Below are 20,889 nucleotides of genomic sequence, written 5' to 3' on the forward strand. Positions count from 1 at the left end.
CTTCATTAACAAAGATACCTACTTCTCTAGAAGTCTTGTTTTGACTGGAACAGCAAGTGCTACATTGACACAGCAATAACCATTCAGAAGTCTATGCCATAGCAATAACAATAATACTCACATTTGCACATGTGGAGGCTGGAAACGTCCCTGATTAATGTTGTAGAACGTGAACGCCTGTGTTGGGTTTGTGCTGTACTCATCCACTTCAATTATGAGTCTACTGTGTTGATGCCTTCGAGCCGCCATAATGTGCGTCTGGGCAAAAGCCATGCTTGCTCTGTGTGGTAACACTAATTTTTCAGGGAATCATTTCCACTATCTGTCCATGGTAGATTAAAACGTCCACATACTTTTTGTACTTCATGATCCATATGTACCCATTCTGTAAACCTATAACAAGCTGAAAAAGTGTAAGGGTTGACAACTAATGTACCCGAGTTATACGTAACTGAATACATTTAGAAAAGGAAAATATATGCTAACAGCTCTAACATTACAAATCTACCCAGCTCAACAATTTAATAAAGGAAGGAAGAAATCAGAAAGAAAGAAAGAAGGAAAACAACATTTAAAAAAACATATTCCAATGGCTGGGAATTTTACAGTACTTTCTTCAGCACAGCAACAGCCTTAATCACAAATCCACTGAATAATGATTTATTACATAAAAATCATGCGTCAAATGTAAAAGTTTTGCATAAACAGTTATTGGATTCCACTTCCTTCCTGAGCGCAGCCTGAATATTTATATTGTTGCTTCAATGGAGAATGTATGTGCCTGTGCACGCACAGATTGTAAACAAATGTATATTTCAAAGAAATAAGTATGTTTTCTCCTATGGTTCAACATAATTCCTAAAATTAAGAATTACTCAAGCAAATCCTTTAACACTTGCAACAATAAATACATATTCAAGTCAAGTCAGATTTTATTTCATGTAGCCATAGGTGATTACAATATTAAAATATTTTTTAAAGATTTAAAACATTTCAATTTCAAATCAGTAATAAAATAGTAAATAAGAGAACAAGCAACACAGATAACAATTACTAATCACCATAAGAACCATCAGAACTTTTCTAGATTACATATATTAACCTGTCCTACAGTTGTTCTACGTATCTGCTCTCTGAAGGACCACTTTGGCCCTTATTGTCTTAGCCATAAGGGCAACTAATGGCATTCTGTTAGAGACAAATCAATTGGTATCTGATTACAAGAACACCAGTTTTTCCTAGTCAATTTAACATTTAACCCATCTAGTAGGTCATCAAGCAATTTGGCCCTAAGATCTGTATACAATGGGCAAGTTAGAATGTAATGTGGGATATCCTCCACAACTAAGGCTCCGAAGATACAGAAGCATTGATATTTTATTGTATTGTCCACTCAACGGAGCTGTTGACATTATTTGGATTGTATAGAAGTAAAAGCTACTCTGAGACTATGAGTTGAAAGATAGACTAAATAGGAAGATCTGAAGTTATTTGTTTTGATTAATTGGTTTCAGGGTGAACTTTTAGATTGAAAGATTAATGATCTATCAATCAAGGTATCTGAGATATATACTTAGTTTCTAAGTTGGTTATTATCTACTGATTAACAGGTCATCTGGGATGGAATAATGTGACAAAATGTTTAAAAATCTGGAGCGAGTAAGATCTGTGGCCATCAAAAGCTTAAATGATTGTTCATTAAGCGAATATGAACTTGATGTTCCATGTTTCCATTTCTTCCATACTTTTACAATGGCTAAATGTATTCAAGCCCTAATTGAGGGCAGACCAGTTTCTGCTGTCATCAGGGTTGCTGATGTCCCCTTTGGAAGGACTAAGATAAGCCTGAGAGAAAGGTTTTGGATAGTTCCTAGGCAGGTAATATCTTCCTTCCAACCCCAGATTTCAGAGTGTACAAGAGATGAGGGATGACCTTGCTAGTAAATAGTTTCAGGACTGGGTCTATAACTTGTCCTCCGTTTGTGTAGTAGAACCTCAAAATAGACCCAATTAAAATACATTGTCAAATTCTTAAAAGTTGCCACAAATGTGCATATATAACCCTTTCTCAATCAGGGTTTTGTGAAAACCTGTGGTTTCCTGATAGCCCTGGATGGATTTCCTGAATGGGTGGGAGTTAATTAATTTTAAAATATTTTTTTTAATTTGTTAAGCATTTATTAGGTGATATGACCATATATGGTCATGTCCAACTGCTCGCCCTCCTCCCAAAATGGCCAATAATGGGCCTGGAGGGAGGGAAGGGGAGGGGCTCTGGTTGGGTGAGTATACAGCTATGCTTCTCAACTGTATTCTGCACAATTGAACCACTTCTCAAACCGCTTGAAAAATGTTTCATGGGGTTCTCAATAATAAAAAAAGTTGAGAAAAGCAGACATATTATCAATTCATTAAATAACTCGTAAAAACCCCTCCGAATGTCTAAATTACATGTCACAAACTCATCACATCTTACAAGAATGCTAGCAACAGATAAAAGAATGACTTCCAGGTTTGTGCAAGTAAATTCATTGCTTGCTGTTTTTTCATATCCCAGTCACAAACCAACATAACCAGTTTCCCATTTTGTAGAGTGTGGTGTTTTGATTGATCATCCATTTTTCTCATTTAGTTGGAGATTCGGCAGTAGAGAGTAGAGAGAAAGAATGAATATGTTCAGGGGCATATCCAGTTCTCTTCTACAAGTATTTAAAAATGCTATCTCCAACTGTTTGAGGACTTGATTCAAAGGGACATGCTGCTTTTGTACATTCATTCTGAAAAAAATCAGGTGCTAAATTCCCCAATAGCTCTTTAAACTGAGTAGAATAGAAAGAAAAATCTAGATGTTCTAAAAAGAAGAATCTTTTCTAAAATCATCTTTTGAAAAATCACACAAGTATACAACACATATTTGCTTATGAATTCTGTATGTAATCCTGCATTTTCCCTGTTATATAGGATTTTCTCAACTTTCCATGTTTTCTATTGTAAATGAAGCTTCAGCATTGCCAGACCTAATAAAACCAGTGAAAAAGTAGCTCTTAATGGGCTCTCAATTATTTAAATCTATTTTCTGTAAAGGAACAAAGAGTAAAAACTTACAGTTCGCAAACCACCAAGACTTTCATGACCCTACATTCACATAATCAAAGCTGCACCACCTAAAAGACAAATTTGCACAGAATTAATATAATTGGATTATAATTTTTCTCTCCCAATTAACACTTATCTAATACAGAGAACTGATAGCTGGCACTTAAATTTGAAAGCAAATAATTATAGGCAGCCACAGGAAATGGTTACATCATTACATTTTTTATTGGTGTTGCTAGATCTCATTCTGGAGCACAATGTCTTTAGATCACTAGACAAGTTTTATTGCCAGATAGAGAGGCTTGCCATAGGGAGCCCAGCAGCACCCAAAATACTAAATTTATATATGACAAGATAAGAAGAAGAAGAAGAGTTGGTTCTTATATGCCACTTTTCTCTGCCCGAAGGAGGCTCAAAGCAGCTTACAGTCATCTTCCCATTCCTCTCCCCACAACAGACACCCTGTGAGGTGCGTGAGGCTGAGAGAGCCCCAATATATCTTCTCTCCTAATTTGTGCACACATCATCAATCAGGCTTTATCCTGAGCAAACAGCTGCAGTAGGGATTTCTTATTTGGTGCAAATATTTAAATAAAATGGGCGCTATGCCCATGTTCCCGGGGGTTGGGACGCCGTGGCCACCTGGCTGCGACCTGGGGCTTTCTTCCAGCCACGGACTGGTCCCAGGGCCAGGAGAAGGCCGCAGCCTCCCCCCCCCCCCAGCTGGCAGCATCCCGGGGCCTTGTCCCAGCCCCAGGAGCAGCCTCGCTGTGGCCACAACGGAATGTGGCAAGGCTGGTCCCTGGGCCAGGAGAAGGCTGCTGCCCACCCGACCACCCACCCGGCAGCATCCCGGGGCCTTCTCCCGGCCCCAGGAGCAGCCGTGTTGCAGATGCTGTTCCTGGGGCTGGGACAAGGCCCCCACCTACCGCGCCCCCCCAGCGGCAAGGGACCCGGGGCATCTTTGGCGCGGCTTCCCTGCTCCTTTCCCTAGGTGTAGGAGAACCCAGGCCGGAGGACTTACCGTGCAGACTGGCTGGTCTGTCGACGCGGTGAGTCCCCGACCGGGCCAAGCGAGGCCAAGCCAAGCAGCCAGGCGGCTTGGCCCTGGATGGACGCTTCGCGGCTCCTGATTGGGCCCTCTGAGTTTTTATCCCAGACAGGGCCCGCCCTAACTCCTCCCCAATAGTCCTTACCCTTTTATTTAATCCGCTTCGCAGGAGCGGTTAAAGATGTTGTTTTCCTTATTTTTAGGAACAAAATGCAGTTTGACAACTTTAAGGACTGGATGAATTCAATAGATTCAAACATTGAATATTCTTCAAGTTACCATCCTAACAAAATTACTTTCCTTGAGGTCTGCAGGAATGTTCTTGACCAGCTTTGTGTTCACCCTTTCTAAAAACCCACCGATTGGAATACCCTTTTACATTTTAGTTACCATCACCCAGAATACCTCCATAATTTACCATATTTCCAGATGCTCCATATGAAACAGAATGCAACTTTACAACATGACTTCAAAAAGCTACTGATAATTTGTGCACACATCATCAATCAGGCTTTATCCTGAGCAAACAGCTGGAGTAGAGATTTCTTATTTGGTGCAAAAGCCACAGGGGTACACAATAAATGTTTTATATGTGCGTTTCATTTCTCTCCTATTCAATTAAGTGAATAAAAAAAACATTGGCATATAGCAGGGGTAGTCAAACTGCGGCCCTCCAGATGTCTGGCAGTGGCTCATGGGAATTGTAGTCCATGGACATCTGGAGGGCCGCAGTTTGAATATCCTTGGCATGTAGTCTCATACATACTGGGGTGTGATTCAGTATGACTGTTGGATTATTCATGATGTTATCTTTGACTATGTTATATGTTAGATTGTTCCATGTATCCCCCCGCAACATTAGTAGAAGAGAAGGCTCAAAGTGGCTTACAGTTGCCTTCCCATTCCTCTCCCCACAACTGACACCCTGTGAGGTACGTGAGGCTGAGAGAGCCCTGATATCACTGCTTGGTCAGAACACTTTTATCAGTGTCGTGGTGAGCTCAAGGTCACCCAGCAGGCTGCATGTGGGGGAGTGCAGAATCGAATCCGGCATGCCAGATTAGAAGTCCGCACTCCTAACCACTACACCAAACTGGCTCTGGCACCAAACTGTAAACCGGCCTGAGCCATATGGAAGGGCGGTATACAAATTTAAATAAATAAATGTATTGTTTTCTGTATTTTTCATATTTCATATCCTTTCAGATCAAATATGCTATGACAAAGCAAATGTGAAACAAGGGGCCTTCCCACACACCATAAATTTAGCGTCACACTTATCTTCTGAAGACCCTATATTCCAGGGGCTCCACATGATGTCACCCACATCCCGTGTCTCTCCAGCAAACTGCTCGGTACATCCTCCATTTTAAAGTGCTAGTTGGGGAATCGCATAAAGTGGATTCTCCAACCTATTTAGCGCTAGCTAACAGAGAGCAACCAGCAGGCCACCAGCGAAAGAAATGTGTGGGGGCGAAGAAGCGCTACCTCCACCTCCAATGCCCCACCCTTGCAACCACTTCCCTCTCCATTCTTCCAGGGGACGGGAAGTGCTTTTTAAAAATTAAGAACAGCTCAGAGCAACGTATAGACGGACAAGCATGCAGGTGATGCCAGAAATAATTTTCTCCCAAAGTTGAAACACAAAGCAGGTCAACTCCCCCCCCACACACACACACACACAAAATCAGGAATGAGATTAATTTTTTAAAGTATCAAAATTTGTGATTCTATAAGTGGTTGTTCAAAAAACACTACACATCTATGATTAGATGCATAGGCATTTAAACAGAGAAGTATTAATTTTAAAAAAATTAGCGGGCATCGGGGGACCTTTAAAACATGGGGAAAGGGGATTGGATGCCTGGCACATTTTTTGTTAAGAGGGCAGTAAGGGGACCAACCTCCAGGTGAGACCCCAAAAATACAGAATGGGATACACAGTGTATAACATTTATACCAAAGGGGGGGGGGATTACTGTGTAAAGACAAGACAATAATAATTTGTACAATATAGATAAAAGCTTTATTCAATGCTTTTAATGCACAAACAAAACATAGTAATACCACAAAGATACTAAGAAGATGTAGGAATGCTTCTGGAAATTCCAAATCCAAACGAGGAACCAGTAAATCCTGCATTTTGCTTGTTAATGCTTCCTCAGTGGACCCCAACAAAAACTTTACTGTGTAAGTGTTCAGAGGCCTCTAATATTCACATCCTAATGAGTTTCTTCATAGTTTAATTGGAGAGTAACAACTACTAAACATAAAAATAAGTTTTTATTCATAAAAGAGATCACTGGGGGGGGGGGAGAGAACTGTCTATCTAGCTAGCTGTTGTTTGCAGTCATTCTTCTGTTCAACCAGAGGCAAACAGAGATGTGTTCAAAAGAGCAGGAAGTCTCTCACTGAGCCAATTATGGCACTGGAGGAGATAATTTGAAAATCATCAGGAAGTTCCTATTCTAACTATGTTAAATACACACCCCCTACAACACCCCCTGCAGGACCCTCTTTATATTCTACTCAAACATGCACACTGCAGATTTTGCATATCTGTCCCTCTTAACAGTAAGGGGGGTTGGGGTGGGCCGAGTCTGGGATCAAAACTCCTGGATTGGCCCTGGACTGACAACTGGAGGGGCCAATCAGAAGGCGCGAAACACCTTCCGATTGGGCCCTCACCAGGACAGACCAGAGTTCCATCCAGTCGGTGGGCACAAAGCCAAAGTTCTGACAGGGCCTGCCCACCCAGCCCAACCAGGGGCAATCTGGAGACATCGCTGCCAGTCTGCCCCTGACCACCGCAGGGAGAGGAGGTCAGTAGGGCTGCCAAGGGGGATGAGAGCAGAGGCTTGGACAGGATGCGTGCCAGCCCTCTTCGCCCCAAGGCTGTCCTAACGGTCAAGTCCAACTATAAATTGCCTCAGAACCCTGACAGAGCTGGCAGGAGGCTGGTGAGTGGGCTCCCTCCCCCTCCCTTCAGGCCTGCTGCTAAGGAGCCTTTAACAGCCCCTATTGAGGCATTTTCGAGAGCAACGCAGGGAAGCCTCAGGGCATGGGAGTGCACATTCCTTTTGAGGAATTAAAATACAGCTTTGGCCGGGGGTTAGACACAGCCAAGCCATGTGTCTTTCTTTTTTGCAACTCTCTGCAGATTTGAGGTCACCGCACAGCGTTATTCTGTAGACAACCTGGATGCTGTTGTGGAGATTCTTTTGTCTCCTGTTTCATCTGCACAACAACCCTGTGCAGTAGGCCTCAAGTCTTTCAATTCAACAACAACCTATGTGAGAAGCCTTAAATGTATCTTCTCTACCACAACCTTGTCCAAAGTAGCCCTTTCTGCCTGGGGAGCTGATCTTTTTACTACGCAGGTGAGCTGTAATTCCAGCAGCTCTCCAGGCCCCACCTGGACGTTGGCTACCCCTGGGTTGGAAATATTCCTGGAGATTTGGAGGTGAGACTTCAAAATCGTACAATGCCTCAGAGTCCAGCCTTCAAAGGAGCCATTTTTGCCTGCAGTTGGGAAGGAGTGGTGCAGGTGTGTCCCTCCTGGGATATGGCCAGCCCTTACCAGCAGCTGTTTGTATTCTGGGGTGCAGACAGGCAGACCAGCATCAGTTCTGTGAGTCTGGAAAGTGCAGGAAGATCTAAATAAATATTTAAAGCCTGAAACTGTAAATAGTGAACAAGTAAATGGCTGGAGTGACATGGGAACTAAAATGACTTTTTTCAACCTTGGCCTGACAAACAAAAAGCCAGTATAAAAAACCTTACTAAGGTCAAGACTGATGTGCACAGAGAGTCTTCCTCTTAGGGTTGCCAGCTTCCATGTGAGGCTCTCTACCCCACCTCCCTCATGGGTTGTCTGCTATGGGGAGAGAAAGGGAAAGACGATTGGAAAATGCTTTGAGACACCTGAGGCTTGCTGGGTCACTGTGACCCATTCCCAGTTCTCTCAGACCTCTCAGAGCCCCACATCCCTCACAGTTTGACTATTGTGGGGAGACGAAGGGAAAGGGTATTTGTAAACTGCTTTGAGACTCATTTGGGTAGTAAACAACAGGGTACAAAAATCTGTTCTTCTTCTAAGGAGCAACCATGAAAGAAGCATGTGGGCACATAACATTTTATCAACAGTGAAAAAATGGAAAAGAAGAAACCTGTGTACTATGACTACCCCATGTGTATTAGGGCAGAGGGGCATTTCAGTGTCTGTGGCCTAATTCACACAAGAAGGGAAATGACGCAAAACTGGGAGGAATTGGTTGCTATGTAACCTTCCCCTAAGAAGAGTCTACAATCTGATTTTCCCTTCACATATCTGAAGACATGGCTCTGGAAAGCCCATCTGTAACCACCATGCCACAATTCCCAAACGTCAGTCCTCTCCCACACTCAACAAACATTCCAAATCACAGGTTATTGACACCCATATCTCCACACCCATGCCCTCATTTGCCACCACGCCAACACAACCTCCCACACAACACACACATTCAACCCCATGCCCTTACAGACTGGACAACTCCTCCCCTTCCTCTTTCCACTGCCAAGCTCTAGCGCCTGTTATATTCTTGGATACAAAGGGGAAAGTTTAGCTTTCCCTGGAATGCCTCAGCTCTGCCCTTTCTCTTGGAATCTTTCTCCAACCCCCACCTCCCCCACACACCTAACACACTGGCATCTGGCTCAGTTTCCTCTGCTTGCACCTTTCCTGCACCTGGGTAGCCAGCCAGCTTCATACTCTGCGTTGAGAAGGTTCTCCTTCTCCTTTGTATGATGATCTGTCTGGCAGCAGCCAGCCCCTTGTTTGTCATGGTCTGCCTTGCAAAAAAGCTCACTGTTTGCTCTGTTCCCTGACCCATTTCCCAAGCTGCACAGAGAAGCTTCTCTATCATGAGAACAGGATTGTCATATGATAAATGAGTCCCTAGCTGGAGGCAGTGGAAGAGGTAGAGGGAGGGGGGACTTCTCAATTATTTCATGCCCCATTATGGAGGGTGCAGGGCTGTTAAGAGTCACACTGTGATGCAGGAGAGGCAAAAAACTTTCCAGGCAATTGCTCAGAATGAACATCATAGGGGGAAAGAAATCAGTGTCTAAAAAGCAATGGGTGTTGTGATAAAGTTGCCATCTGATCAACATAGAGGGCTTGTTCACACCTTTAGAAATCAACAAGGAAACTTTTGACAAGTCAGAGCAAACATTTGTTACTGGTTTGTTCCTGGCATTCAAGCTGCTGACAGATGCACAAGAGTAAGAGCTAGCAAGAAAAAGCTGGTAGCCCCTAGATCTGATAATTGCAGGGGGGTGGGGGATTTGGTGTTGCATGCTGGTGAATGGAAACGGGTGGATGTTGGATGTTTTTGGGGGTGGGGGAGTGGGGGAGTCATGGGGAAGAAAAAAAGGAGAGAGGAAATTTGAGGTTGCACCTTTACATGCAAGTAAACCCCATCACAGTCACACTTTGAGTTAACATGGACAGGATCCAGCTAACTAGAGCAAGGCCTACAAATAGGGAGCAAAGGATGGGATTCTCTGTGTTCTTTCTTGCTTTCAAGGAGGCAGCAGAAGAAGGAGAGGGGAGGGGAGGGAAGAACTGGAGCCAGCTGAATTCAGTATCCAGGGATTAGAGTTGCTTTCTAAAGTTAATACAGATGCAAGAGGACTGATCACCTGCCGGGACTTGTTCTTTCCTTCAGAAAAGAAATGCTTTGGTGGATGAAGAAAGTGCTTGCTAAGAAATACACTTATGGATGCCATGGTGCCCACAGGAGCCAGCTGCAAAAGCCAATATACCTATTAGCTCTAATCAGCTTCTCCCTTTTTTCTAAAAGAAAGACAAAGGGAGTGAGAACTCACGGAGTACTATGAGCTACATTTATTCAAATCTGTTTTATCTCTCATATTGACATGTGCTAGGTAGTGTTGAGAAACCCTGATTGAGAAAGCCTGCCTTACTGAATTGTGCACTGCATAAATTAGTTAACTTAAATTGTGCTCTTTAAAAAGCTTGCCCATTTTCCTTTAATGCTTCTTACCTAATGAAGAATTATTATCCTGTTCACATGGGTCACATAGAGGAGCCCATGATAGCTCTCAGCAGCCATGAATAGACACATTTAGAAGCCACTGGGGTTCAGCTAGAAGTTGGAGTAGAGACCAAAATGGTCAAGCTTCACATTATACTAGCTTAAGGTGAACAGATTTTAACATTGGTAAAGCGGGACACCATTGACCTGGGGGGGGGGGGGTCCTTGATTAAAAATTTGGTCTATATGGAGCAACAAAAAGTTTCATAGAACGCATGGAATGCAAAAAATAGTATTGTAATATATATGTTTTAATTTCAACATAAGTACAATTTGCCAGGTACCCCCAGATGTCCCTCCAAAAGTGGGGCAATCTGGGCACCTTATACTAGCTCTACTCGGCTGGCATTTAAAATCCTGACCTTTGCTGCAGCAGCAGCTAGGTCGAGTGTACCAGTTGTGCAGATACAGCGTGCTAGATGCCCAAATCCATCTAGCAGAAGACACACTTTCAGATTTATTGCTGGTAGTGGTTACCATCTAGAGAGAAGCTGATATATGTGGGAGTAAGGGAAAGGATGAATTCAATGGACAGATACCGAGGTTAGCTGCGGGACTTTTCTGAGGTTCCAGACATGACAAGACTTGTGAGACTGGTTCCTCCACAACCAATAAGAAGAGTTGGTTCTTATATGCCGCTTTTGTCTACCCAAGTTTCAAAGCGGCTTACAGTAGCCTTCCCTTTCCTCTCCCCACAACAGACACCCTGTGAAGTGGGTGAGGCTGAAAGAGCCCTGATATCACTGCTCGGTCAGAACAGTTTATCAGTGGCAAAACCAAGGTCATCCAGTTGGCTGCATGTGGGAGAGGAGTGGGGAATCAAACCTGGCTCACCAGATTAAAAGTCCACATTCCTAACTAGTACACCAAGTTGGCTTGGTGGTATTTATATATCCTACTTTTTCTCTCCTGTAGAAATCACAGCTTGAGAAACACCATATAATATCTTCTGGCAAAGACTTTGCTGCTGCTTGTACTGTACTGCTGGATGAGACCTTTTTTTTTTTTTTGTAAGCTGCCCTGGGTTCTACTCAGTGAGTGGAAGTAGAAATATTTAAAAGCAAATAAACCCAACTTGTTAAGTTCACTGCTGCCATATATATTTTGAGCTCAATACCATTATCTTAAAAGCTCTGTCATATAAGTTTCTGAATGGTTAGAAACATAAGTAGGGTTTTTCACACAAATTATGGTGATATATAAGAAACCTCTGTTCACCATGCAGTGTTTAAAATATATGTACATGTACATGTACATGTACATGTACATGTACATGTACATGTACATGTACATGTACATGTATGGCAGCTTGCCACATGTGGTTAACATTTAAAGTGGTACTTTAAGCATTTTAACTGTGCCAAGTTTACCTGGGCATTTAGTTACATAGTGAAGATATATCCTGTTTTCATAGAAAGTGTCCAGGTGTCTTCACTATCAAAATTCTATTTTGGAACACTAAGAATGGTGATGGGCAGGTCATATCATTCTTCATGACTGCTATCTAACTAAAGAACAAGATTGTCTCTCATTGTTTAAAGAAATAGACCTAGTTTGCTGGGAATTATGGTGTGAGCTCCTTGCATAGACAATTTATGAAATAAGATAACTACTAGCATGTGGGAGGTAACCTAAATGTCAAATTAAATTGTTTGTTTAATCACACACTCACTCATACTACATTTGTGTGATGAAATAATGCTGCAATAAAAGTAGAAACGAAAAAGAAGGAATTTTCAAGAAGGATTTTCAGAATGTAAAATGTAAGAGGTTAAAACAGAAGGTGAAAGAAAGTATTCACTGTGCAGCAGTGAATAAAAAGATCATGCTTACTAAGAGAGCAAAGCATCACCATCCTTGCTACTTTTGTCATGCTCTACTGCCATGCAATCTGCATGTCACCTCTCCCTTCCTACTTCCTCCTCACCCAGCTAAGCAAAGCCTGGTGTAGCAGTGGGGTCTTATCAGATAACCCAAGAACTGGCCATTCCACTAGGAGCTAGCAGATTCTACTAAACCAAATGACAAAAATGCCTATTATTATTATTGTTATTATTATTATTATTAATTTGATTTGTATGACTGTCACTTTCAGAGACCAGCTCATGGCGGTTCACAATAATTCACTACAACTCAATACATCAATACATTAAAACTATAAAAATTCCCATTAAAACTTCATAAACTAAACAATGGAAGCTCTCTAAAGGCCCATTGGATATAATGGGAGTAATGAATGACAACTCTCTTGAATGGGTTCCATATAGTTTATTCATTTCATTTATATATTTTATATCCCGTTATTTTCCAAAAAGGAGAATAATCTTTGATTTTGAATAGTTGATCTCAAATTCTTTAAATTTACAGTATTTTGAAAAGCAGTTTAATAGTCTTCTCTGTCCAACCTGAGTACAGGATATAAGAATGATGTCATCCACATAAAGGAATAGATTTAATGCCTTTGAGCAGGGATCCCCAACCTGAGGCCCACAGGCCACATGAGACGTCTTTCTGTGAGGCCCTCGAACCTGCTTGTCAAAACAAAAAGTTTTGATTTTTTTCCTTTGGCATTAGATGAAAGCAATGGCATCATAGACACTGCTCAGCTACTAATTTTTATCAGAGGGATAGATTCCAACTTCAGAATTACAGAAGAGTTGTGTGCACTGCACAGTTTGAAAGGTACCACAACTGCAGAAAACCTATTCTTGAAGGTATGTAAATCAGTAGAAAATCTTGGACTGAGTTGGAATGAATTGAAAAACATCACAACTGATGGTGCAAGAAATGTGGTGGGAAGTAAAACTGATATAGTTGCAAAAATCAATGAAGAGATATTGAAATTGAATGGTAACCTGCATCACCCATCAGCAGGCCTTGTTTAGTAAGATTCTTCAGTGGAAAAGCATGATGCATATTGTTGTATCCAGTATTAATTACATCAGACATCATGGCCTTGCTCATTGTCAGTTTCAAAATTTTCTCTCAGAGGTAGATGCAAAATATGGGGATGTATTGTACCATGCAGAAGTCAGGTGGCTTAGCAGAGACAATGTTCTCAAATATTTTTTCAGTCTTCATCATGAAATTGATGTCTTTCTTAAGGAGAAAGGAAATGGTCAAGAAGCACTTTCTGGCCCTGAATGGATTTTTCATTTGGCTTTCTTAACGGATAACTCAGAGCAGTGGTTCTCAACCTGGAGGTCGGGACCCCTTTGGGGGTCAAATGACCCTTTCACAGGGGTCATGGCAGGGCAAGCAGCTGGGCAAGGGGGTGCCATCCACACAACAGCCTTGCAGGGTAGATCAAGAGAGCATTCATTTGCCTGGAGCAGCGGAAAAGAGCGAGATCAGCATGGTGGGACAAGAGGCAGAGGTGAATTGAGAAACCCTGGAAAAGAAACAATTTATATACAATTATGAACAATGGATCTTCACACCATTAGTCAGTTTCGGTTTAATTTCTGTGAAAGAACACTTGGCATAATTTTATGGTTGGGAGTCACCGCAACATGAGGAACTGTATTAAAGGGTCGCAACATTAGGAAGGTTGAGAACCACTGTCTCAGAGCATCTGAACACACTGAATCAAAGGTTGCAGGGGGAAGGAAAGTTGTGTGTGACATGTATTGAAAGCTTTTGAAGCAACCCTAACCTTTTTTGTAAGGCAAGTTAGTGAAGGTCACTTTTCAAACTTCTCATGCTGCAATGGACTAAAATTTGAGAAAAATGGGAATTTACAATTCAATGCTTTTATGTATTTTTATGTGGGATTTTATATTATGTAACCCAGCGGTCCGCAACCCCCGGTCCGGGGACCTGTACCGGGCCGTGGGTCAGTCGGTACTGGGCCGTGGCTCCTCCTCGTCCTCCTCCCCAGCTGCTGCCTCGTGGGCTGCCCTGCCACTCTGCTGCTTGCTCACCTTTGGTGCTGTCCAGCGGCCGCTGTGGCTGGGGCTCCCCCTCAGTGTGGCACTGCACAGATGCTGCTGGCAGCGCCTCCCAGTGGGCAACGGGAAATCAGGGGCGCCGGCGAGAAAGCAAGTGGAGCAGGGGCTTAGGCAGCGACGTCCCTCGGCAAAAGACTACCCCCCTCCCCCCGGGCCTCAGTAAAATTGTCAAGCGTTGACCAGTCCCTGGTGATAAAAAGGTTGGGGACCACTGATGTAACCCACCACGAGACAGCTTAGCTTATAGCAGCGGGCAATAAATCTTAACAACAACAACAATATTCACCCTAAATATGCTTCTTTATCATTTAAAACCATGAACCGATACTCTGTCAGCATTGCTTTCAAGGATGCTACCATGACACCTTCTCTTCCCCATGTGACAGATGGATGCATGGAAATGCTTCTCCCCAGAACCTTTCCCTTATTCTCTGCCGAGCACTTGAATATCCCTGGACTACTCATCTCATAGATAGTGTACAGTTTATCTTCAAGCTTAAATCCTTATTGTCACATTCACATATGTGGTCTGGGCCCAGTGTATTTGAAAGACTGCCTCCCTGCCTATACCCCCAAAAGAGCCTTATGCTCCGCCACCTCCAACTGACTGTGTATCCCTAGCTCTAAAGAAGCACACTGGACCTCAACAAGGGCCAGGGCATTTTCAGTCCTGGCCCCCACCTGGTGGAACGAGCTCCCTGAGGAGATCAGAGCCCTGTCAGACTTCCACAATTCTGCAGGGCCTGCAAAAGGGAGCTCCTCCACCAGACATTTGCTTGAGACCGACTGACTCAAAACATCTGCTGGTCGCCCCCCCCCCCCCCCTCAGACGGCTTTTCCATGACTGAACAATCTGACCTCCCCAGGGATATGTCAGTGTTGTTGTTTTGTTGAAATACTGATCGGGTTGACATGCTATGTGATGTTATGATTGTTATCTTACAGATTGTTATAATGTTCTGTGTAACTATTTTTACAACATTCTGTGTGAACCACCCAGAGACGTATGGAAGGGCAGTATAAAAATCCAAACAAACAAACAATATTCTGACTCAATCAGGATTGCTTCATCCACATGCAGCCAGTTGGGGGACCTTGGGCTAGTCAGCTGTTCTCACAGAGCAGTCCTGTCAGAGTTCTCTCAGCCCTGCCTATCTCACAGGGTATCTGTTGTTGAGAAAAAAGGGAAGGCGATTGGAAGCCACTTTGAGACTTCTTCGGGTAGTAAAAAGCCGGGTATAAAAACCAACTCTTCTAATCTCAACATGAAGGCTACTAGAGAAAGGACAACTGAATGAGTTATTTCTTTGCCAATGTTGGCAGTACATGAGGGGCTTGATATATATGTAAGAACATTACACGCAACTGGCTCAATTCCTGGGGGTAGAGAGCTTTATAAATTAAGCCATCTTCAAACAGGTCAGCTGGACACAGAGCAAAATATGGCCACTATTAGTAAACAAAGACTGCTGAAACATTAGCTTCTTCATCCACTGCAATAGTTGGCATGTTTTGGTATAAAATAGGCATTGTTTTCAGTGTCTACAAGTAGTACTTATATAATGCTTGGCTCGCACAGAGATGGAGGTGGTAGAACATCAGCTCCTGGTCTTCCCTGTTGGTGGCAGGGTCTCTTTTGATATTTGGTCAGCTGGCTGCTGCAGCAACGCCTTTACCTCTTCATCCCACCTGGTTCATGTGATAGCAGCTCCAGCTCCTCATATTTGCACTTTTGCCCACCCAACAACAACTTGGGCTTCTTCCTCTGACCACTACCAGACCACTGGAATAGTCCTTCCTTTCCAAGGGTATTCCATCTTCCTTCTCCTGCTTGGTGTAGCAGTTAGGAGTGCAGACTTCCAGTCTGGCGAGCCGGGTTTGAATCTGCGCTCCCCCACATGCAACCAGCTGGGTGACTTTGGCTCGCCATGGTACTCATAAAACTGTTCTGACCGAGCAATAATGTCAGGGATCTCTCAGCCTCACCTCCCTCACAAGAGTGTCTGTTGTGGGGAGAGGAAAGGGAAGGTGAATGTAAGCCACTTTGAGACTCCTTCGGGTAGAGAAAAGCGGCATATAAGAACCAACTCTTCTTTTTTTAGGTCTGATTTTCCTAGTGCTAAGTTCTATGAGACCTGTGGGGGTAATCTCACACTTTTGTCCACACACAAACACACACACACGCACTCTTGCTGGCCAGTTGCTCAACCAGACTGCCCACCTGCAGAGTCACCTTCAGCAGGTGCTTGGTTCATGCTTTGGGGAGGGGGGGAAAATGTGACTCCCATTCCTCCCCTCCTCCCACCCACAGCACCACCACCTATGCCTGCCTGGCTGCTCCCTCTTCTGCCCATTTAAGTGGCATATGCAGCAGTGGCTCCTCTCCCACATCTGTTCTGCCTGTCCCATGGCCCTCCTTAAGTGGGATTTAAAACCCCAGATACATTTTGGGATATTTTTTCACTTAAAAGAAAAAACACTTGGAGATCACCCTGGCCCAGTCTGAACTTGGCCCCTATCAATCCACACAGGGAGCAGGTTCAACATTTGATACCGTATGTGCTTTCAGTCCCCATAAGGAAGGCAGACCATAAATGAGGTAAATAAATAACCAGTTCCCGATTTTCATTTCACATCAATAGCATGCTTAAGAGCAACATGCTGGTCAGTACCTGCTGTGCACTCTAAGGGAATAATAATGTTACCATTCAAACTTTTAAATTTCTCCTGTGATAACACACTGGTTTTCCAGTGCAGTCTATCTAAATTATCTAAATTAACCAATAAACTTTAATAATTAGCTATAAGTTAGGAGTCTGTGATCAGTTATATTATTTTTACTCAAATTTTCTCACCACTGTTTACTTCAACAATAATAAAACATAAAGGAGCCAAAACTGATGTATATTAATATAAAACCTTACACACACACTACCTGTAAATTATTATTCATCCACAAGAAAGGGAATCTCATTTAATCTGAGAATCATTTCTGCTTTAATAACTAGACAGTGAAAGCGTGATTTGCAATACTTATTACTGGTACCCCATGATTTAAAATAATATATTATCAGATGAAACAATTTCAGTGTACACTAGTAATTATATTAAATACTAATGAAGCTGTTTTTTTTTAACAAAAAGTGAAATCAACAGCGCCCTGTCTAAGTACCTCACAGTGTAAACCTTTCCCCTTTGCGCTGGTAACACTACCCTCACTAAATACCTGTTGATATCTCTTCTACTGCATGCAGTTTAAGTGGGACATTAAACTTAAACCTTTGGGCTGGATAAAATTTGTAGCGAATAAATACCTACAACAAGCAAGCTTATAACTTTGACCACAAACATATTAGTGAACCAAATCATTTGCTCACCAAAACTACAATATATTAAAAAACGTACTTTTCACAAGTGATTGTGTGTTTTAAAATTATATTACTGACCTTATTTACAAAGAGACTAACGGCTCTTCTAATGAATACTCTTGAGTTAAGCAAAGGCAAAAGTTGATCCTGCCATTTATATATTTATATTTGAAAACATAATTCCTGGTGATTAATGGCTATTAACAGAATCAGTATCACCTGTTTTGTAAAAAAAATGTATACCATCTAGCAGACAATTATTCCAACAAAAATGCATTTCTTAAACCTCAGGAAAGGGAGATACGGTATGCGTATAAACATGCAATACTATCATGTATAGACATACAATAGCAATTCTCTGCAGGTAGCAATTTTAAGGCTGTATTGAAATCAAAACTGTGTGCAACATAATAAGCTAACCTCAAGAGGGCAGCTTAAACCTGGTGGTGGTAAATGCAGTCAAGTCTATAAGGTTTTCAAGGCAAGAGATATTCAGAGCTTGTTTGACATAGTCTGTCTCCATGCCACAACCCTGGTATCCCTTGGAGGGCTCCCATTCAAATACTGACCAGGGCCCACCCTGCTTAGGGGACCTACAGAGGTCCCCTGAACTGAGCTATTCAGTTCAGGGCAGCTTAAATCTACTATTGATAGGTAAATTACAGTCTTGCATATGCCTCCTTCTTACCATATATAACGTCACACATAACACCATACTAAGTAAGATGGGGAGGGATTTATTGAAACACAAGCAGCAGAATCTATTATGTAACCAAAATAAAAGCCACAACAAACTTCTTTGTTGTTCCAGGTTGTTCATGCACATCCTTCTGTTCTATTGCAGGTAATTAGGCTTTTTTTATAGCCCCTCATATATCTGTGTCCAAACATTTCTCAGTCTCCTGCTAGCTCATAGACTACTTCCATTTTCACATTATTCAAAATAGCATTCAGAAAAAATGACTTCTTTGTCAAACAACTCTGTGCACTTGAGAAGATGCTAACTGACCATTTCCAGAACTTCAAGAACAACATTTGATTATGTTATGGATCCATCGCTGGATTTAATCTTTCCTGAAACAGTTCTGCACAGAAAGTGTATTTGTCTGATGGAATGGAGATAATAAAAACCACTGCAGATTTCAAATAGAGACAGTAGGACTTGTAGTCAAGCCCCAATATTGTTTCCTGGCTTGTCTTCATATTTTTGTTTTGTTACTGTAAATGCAGTAAACTGTATGGCAGAGGCCTGTAAAACATCCTGTACAAATTCATCATGGCCACAAGCAAATAGTAATAGCCTCACATCCAAGACCCCAGTCCAGCTAATGTCAGTCATGAATGAAGCCCCACCGAAAGTGAGGAGGCTCCAGTTAATTGCAGCTTGGACCACTGGTCTCAATTAATATCTGGATGGGGCGTCACAGCATTGCAGTATAAGTTATGATTTGTTTAACATTCTATATTTGTTATAGCTATTTCCACTTCCAGCAGGATCATGAGTCAATGTGGTTTATTCAGACTGAGACTCATTTCTAATCAATTATTTAAACAAATCTGACTGAATCGTTCAAAAGAACAAAACAAAATAGGTTCATATTCTGAAACTTTAAAAAAATAGCACTGCAGGGCTTTTAAAAAACACAAACACTTTTTTTTTAGCATTGCTGAAGCCGTCACATTTACGCAAAGGTTTTGTCTTCGGCTTGACCAAAGCAAAGGTCACCCCAGAACAAGACTTGGGTGCATCGCTAGGTGGCATTACATTATGACATAAAGTCATGCTCTGCAACCAAAACAAAACAAAAAAAGTCATGCAGAGAGACAGAGACCCGCGAAAGGGAGACAGAATCGTACCCAGTAGCCCCTCTGGAAACCAATGCAGCGGGCTCTGACTCCATCAGCGGGCATGTAATGCCTCTTTTGCCCTGAGGAGCCTCCACTGGAACTCTGCAAACAAAAGTAACTTCCAAAGGGGCTGCACGAAGCCAGGACACACTTTGCGAGCCCATGTGCAAAGGATTCCCCCCGCCTGCCTCCCCGCCAGCTTCCCCATTTTATTTTCGCAAGCTCGCGACTAGTCACGAAGAAAAATCTAGAAAGGCGCAGAAAGGAAGAAAACCGCAGGCGGGGGAGGGGGGGGGGAGAGGAATACACACGCCCTAATAAGCGACCAAAGAAAGAGGTGACAGCCCGGCCGCTTCCTGACCATCGAAACGTCCCTGCAAACAGAAAAGGCAAAAGGCAAGGACCGGGAGAGGAGGGCGGGGGCACGAGAAGCCGAAAGACGTTTTGTAGATAAATAAATAAATAAACACCCAAATCCTTCAGGAGACAAAAAAATAAAATAAAAAGGGAGGAGGGGGAGGAAGTGGCGTCTCGACCTTCCTTTCTCTTATTACTGAAGCCTAAAACACATCGAGACGCCTCAGGGTTTTCCGCCTTGGCTCAGGGGGCTGCATTTAAGGCCAGGGGCGGCGGAGGGGAGCAAGTCCCAAGCCCTCTTGCCAGCTTTTTTTTTTTTTTTTTACCTCCGACTCTCTTGGCTTGCTTTCTCACACCGAGCCAGCCTTGAACCTGGCTGCTCCTTTCACCACCGCTTCCTGCATCAGGGACAAGGAGCCGCCGCCAATCTTCATCCCCCGCTTTTTTCCCTTGACAGAAAGAGGCAGCTCTAAATAAAGGAAGCCTTCCTCCTCCTCCCCTACTCCCCCCCCCCCCAACCAGCACTCACTCTCCGCGCAGAGCTGGTGGTGAAAGGCGGGCATATAACACGGCGCTCTCCCGCTATCGCTTTTTGTTTTCCTTTTTTCACAAGCAAGCAGCAACCACCTCCGGCAAGCCCGGCTTCGCGTGTCCCTTTCCCTCTTCTCCGCCTTCGCCTTCAGCTCCGGGGCGCAGGGGGGGGCACGCTGAATTCACCCCCCCCCCCTTCCCCATTGCAGTGCCTCACTTCCAAGAGCCAAGATTCAAGGAGCTCTCAGCCTTGTCCGTTTCCTTGTCTTCATTGATGGGAAGGGGTTATCGGGATTCCCCAGGGAAAGATCACCAGCAGGTCTTGGAGCCCCAGTAGATGCCAGCCCATCCTTGTACTCCACATCACCTAGCAGAAATTGCCTGCTCTCATCTTCATTATGTGCACTCAGGGAATTCCCACTCTGTTTAATGAACACTGTGAGCCACTGTGCCATTCCAAGTTCCAGCTGCTAAAGGAGGTGGGTAGTCTAGTGTAGTGGTTACAGTGTCACATCAGGAGTTGGGAGACTCAGATGTGAATCCCCACTCTGATCTTGTACCACTCACATACCCTTTAGCCAAGGGTT

General features: G+C 43.2%; 1 protein-coding gene across 3 annotated transcripts in view; it reads right to left on the minus strand.

Moving 5' to 3' along the window:
* MPPED1 (metallophosphoesterase domain containing 1) overlaps positions 1–20,665 on the minus strand; it is an 89,623-nt gene extending 68,958 nt beyond the window's left edge. Inside the window, exons 1-4 of one of the 3 annotated variants that reach the window (XM_077337817.1) lie at positions 20,301–20,665; positions 20,098–20,220; positions 3,106–3,164; positions 122–393 (exon numbers count right to left, since the gene is read on the minus strand). In XM_077337817.1, the coding sequence (XP_077193932.1) occupies positions 122–273 (152 nt within the window). In that variant the 5' untranslated portion in view covers positions 274–393; positions 3,106–3,164; positions 20,098–20,220; positions 20,301–20,665. Of the gene's footprint in view, positions 1–121; positions 404–3,105; positions 3,165–20,097; positions 20,221–20,300 lie in introns of all 3 variants that reach the window. The other 2 variants (XM_077337816.1, XM_077337818.1) reach the window with 2 other exon arrangements.
* Between the last annotated feature and the right edge of the window lie 224 nt (positions 20,666–20,889).

This window comes from Paroedura picta, chromosome 5, assembly GCF_049243985.1.
Source record: "Paroedura picta isolate Pp20150507F chromosome 5, Ppicta_v3.0, whole genome shotgun sequence".
Lineage (NCBI taxonomy): Eukaryota > Metazoa > Chordata > Lepidosauria > Squamata > Gekkonidae > Paroedura > Paroedura picta.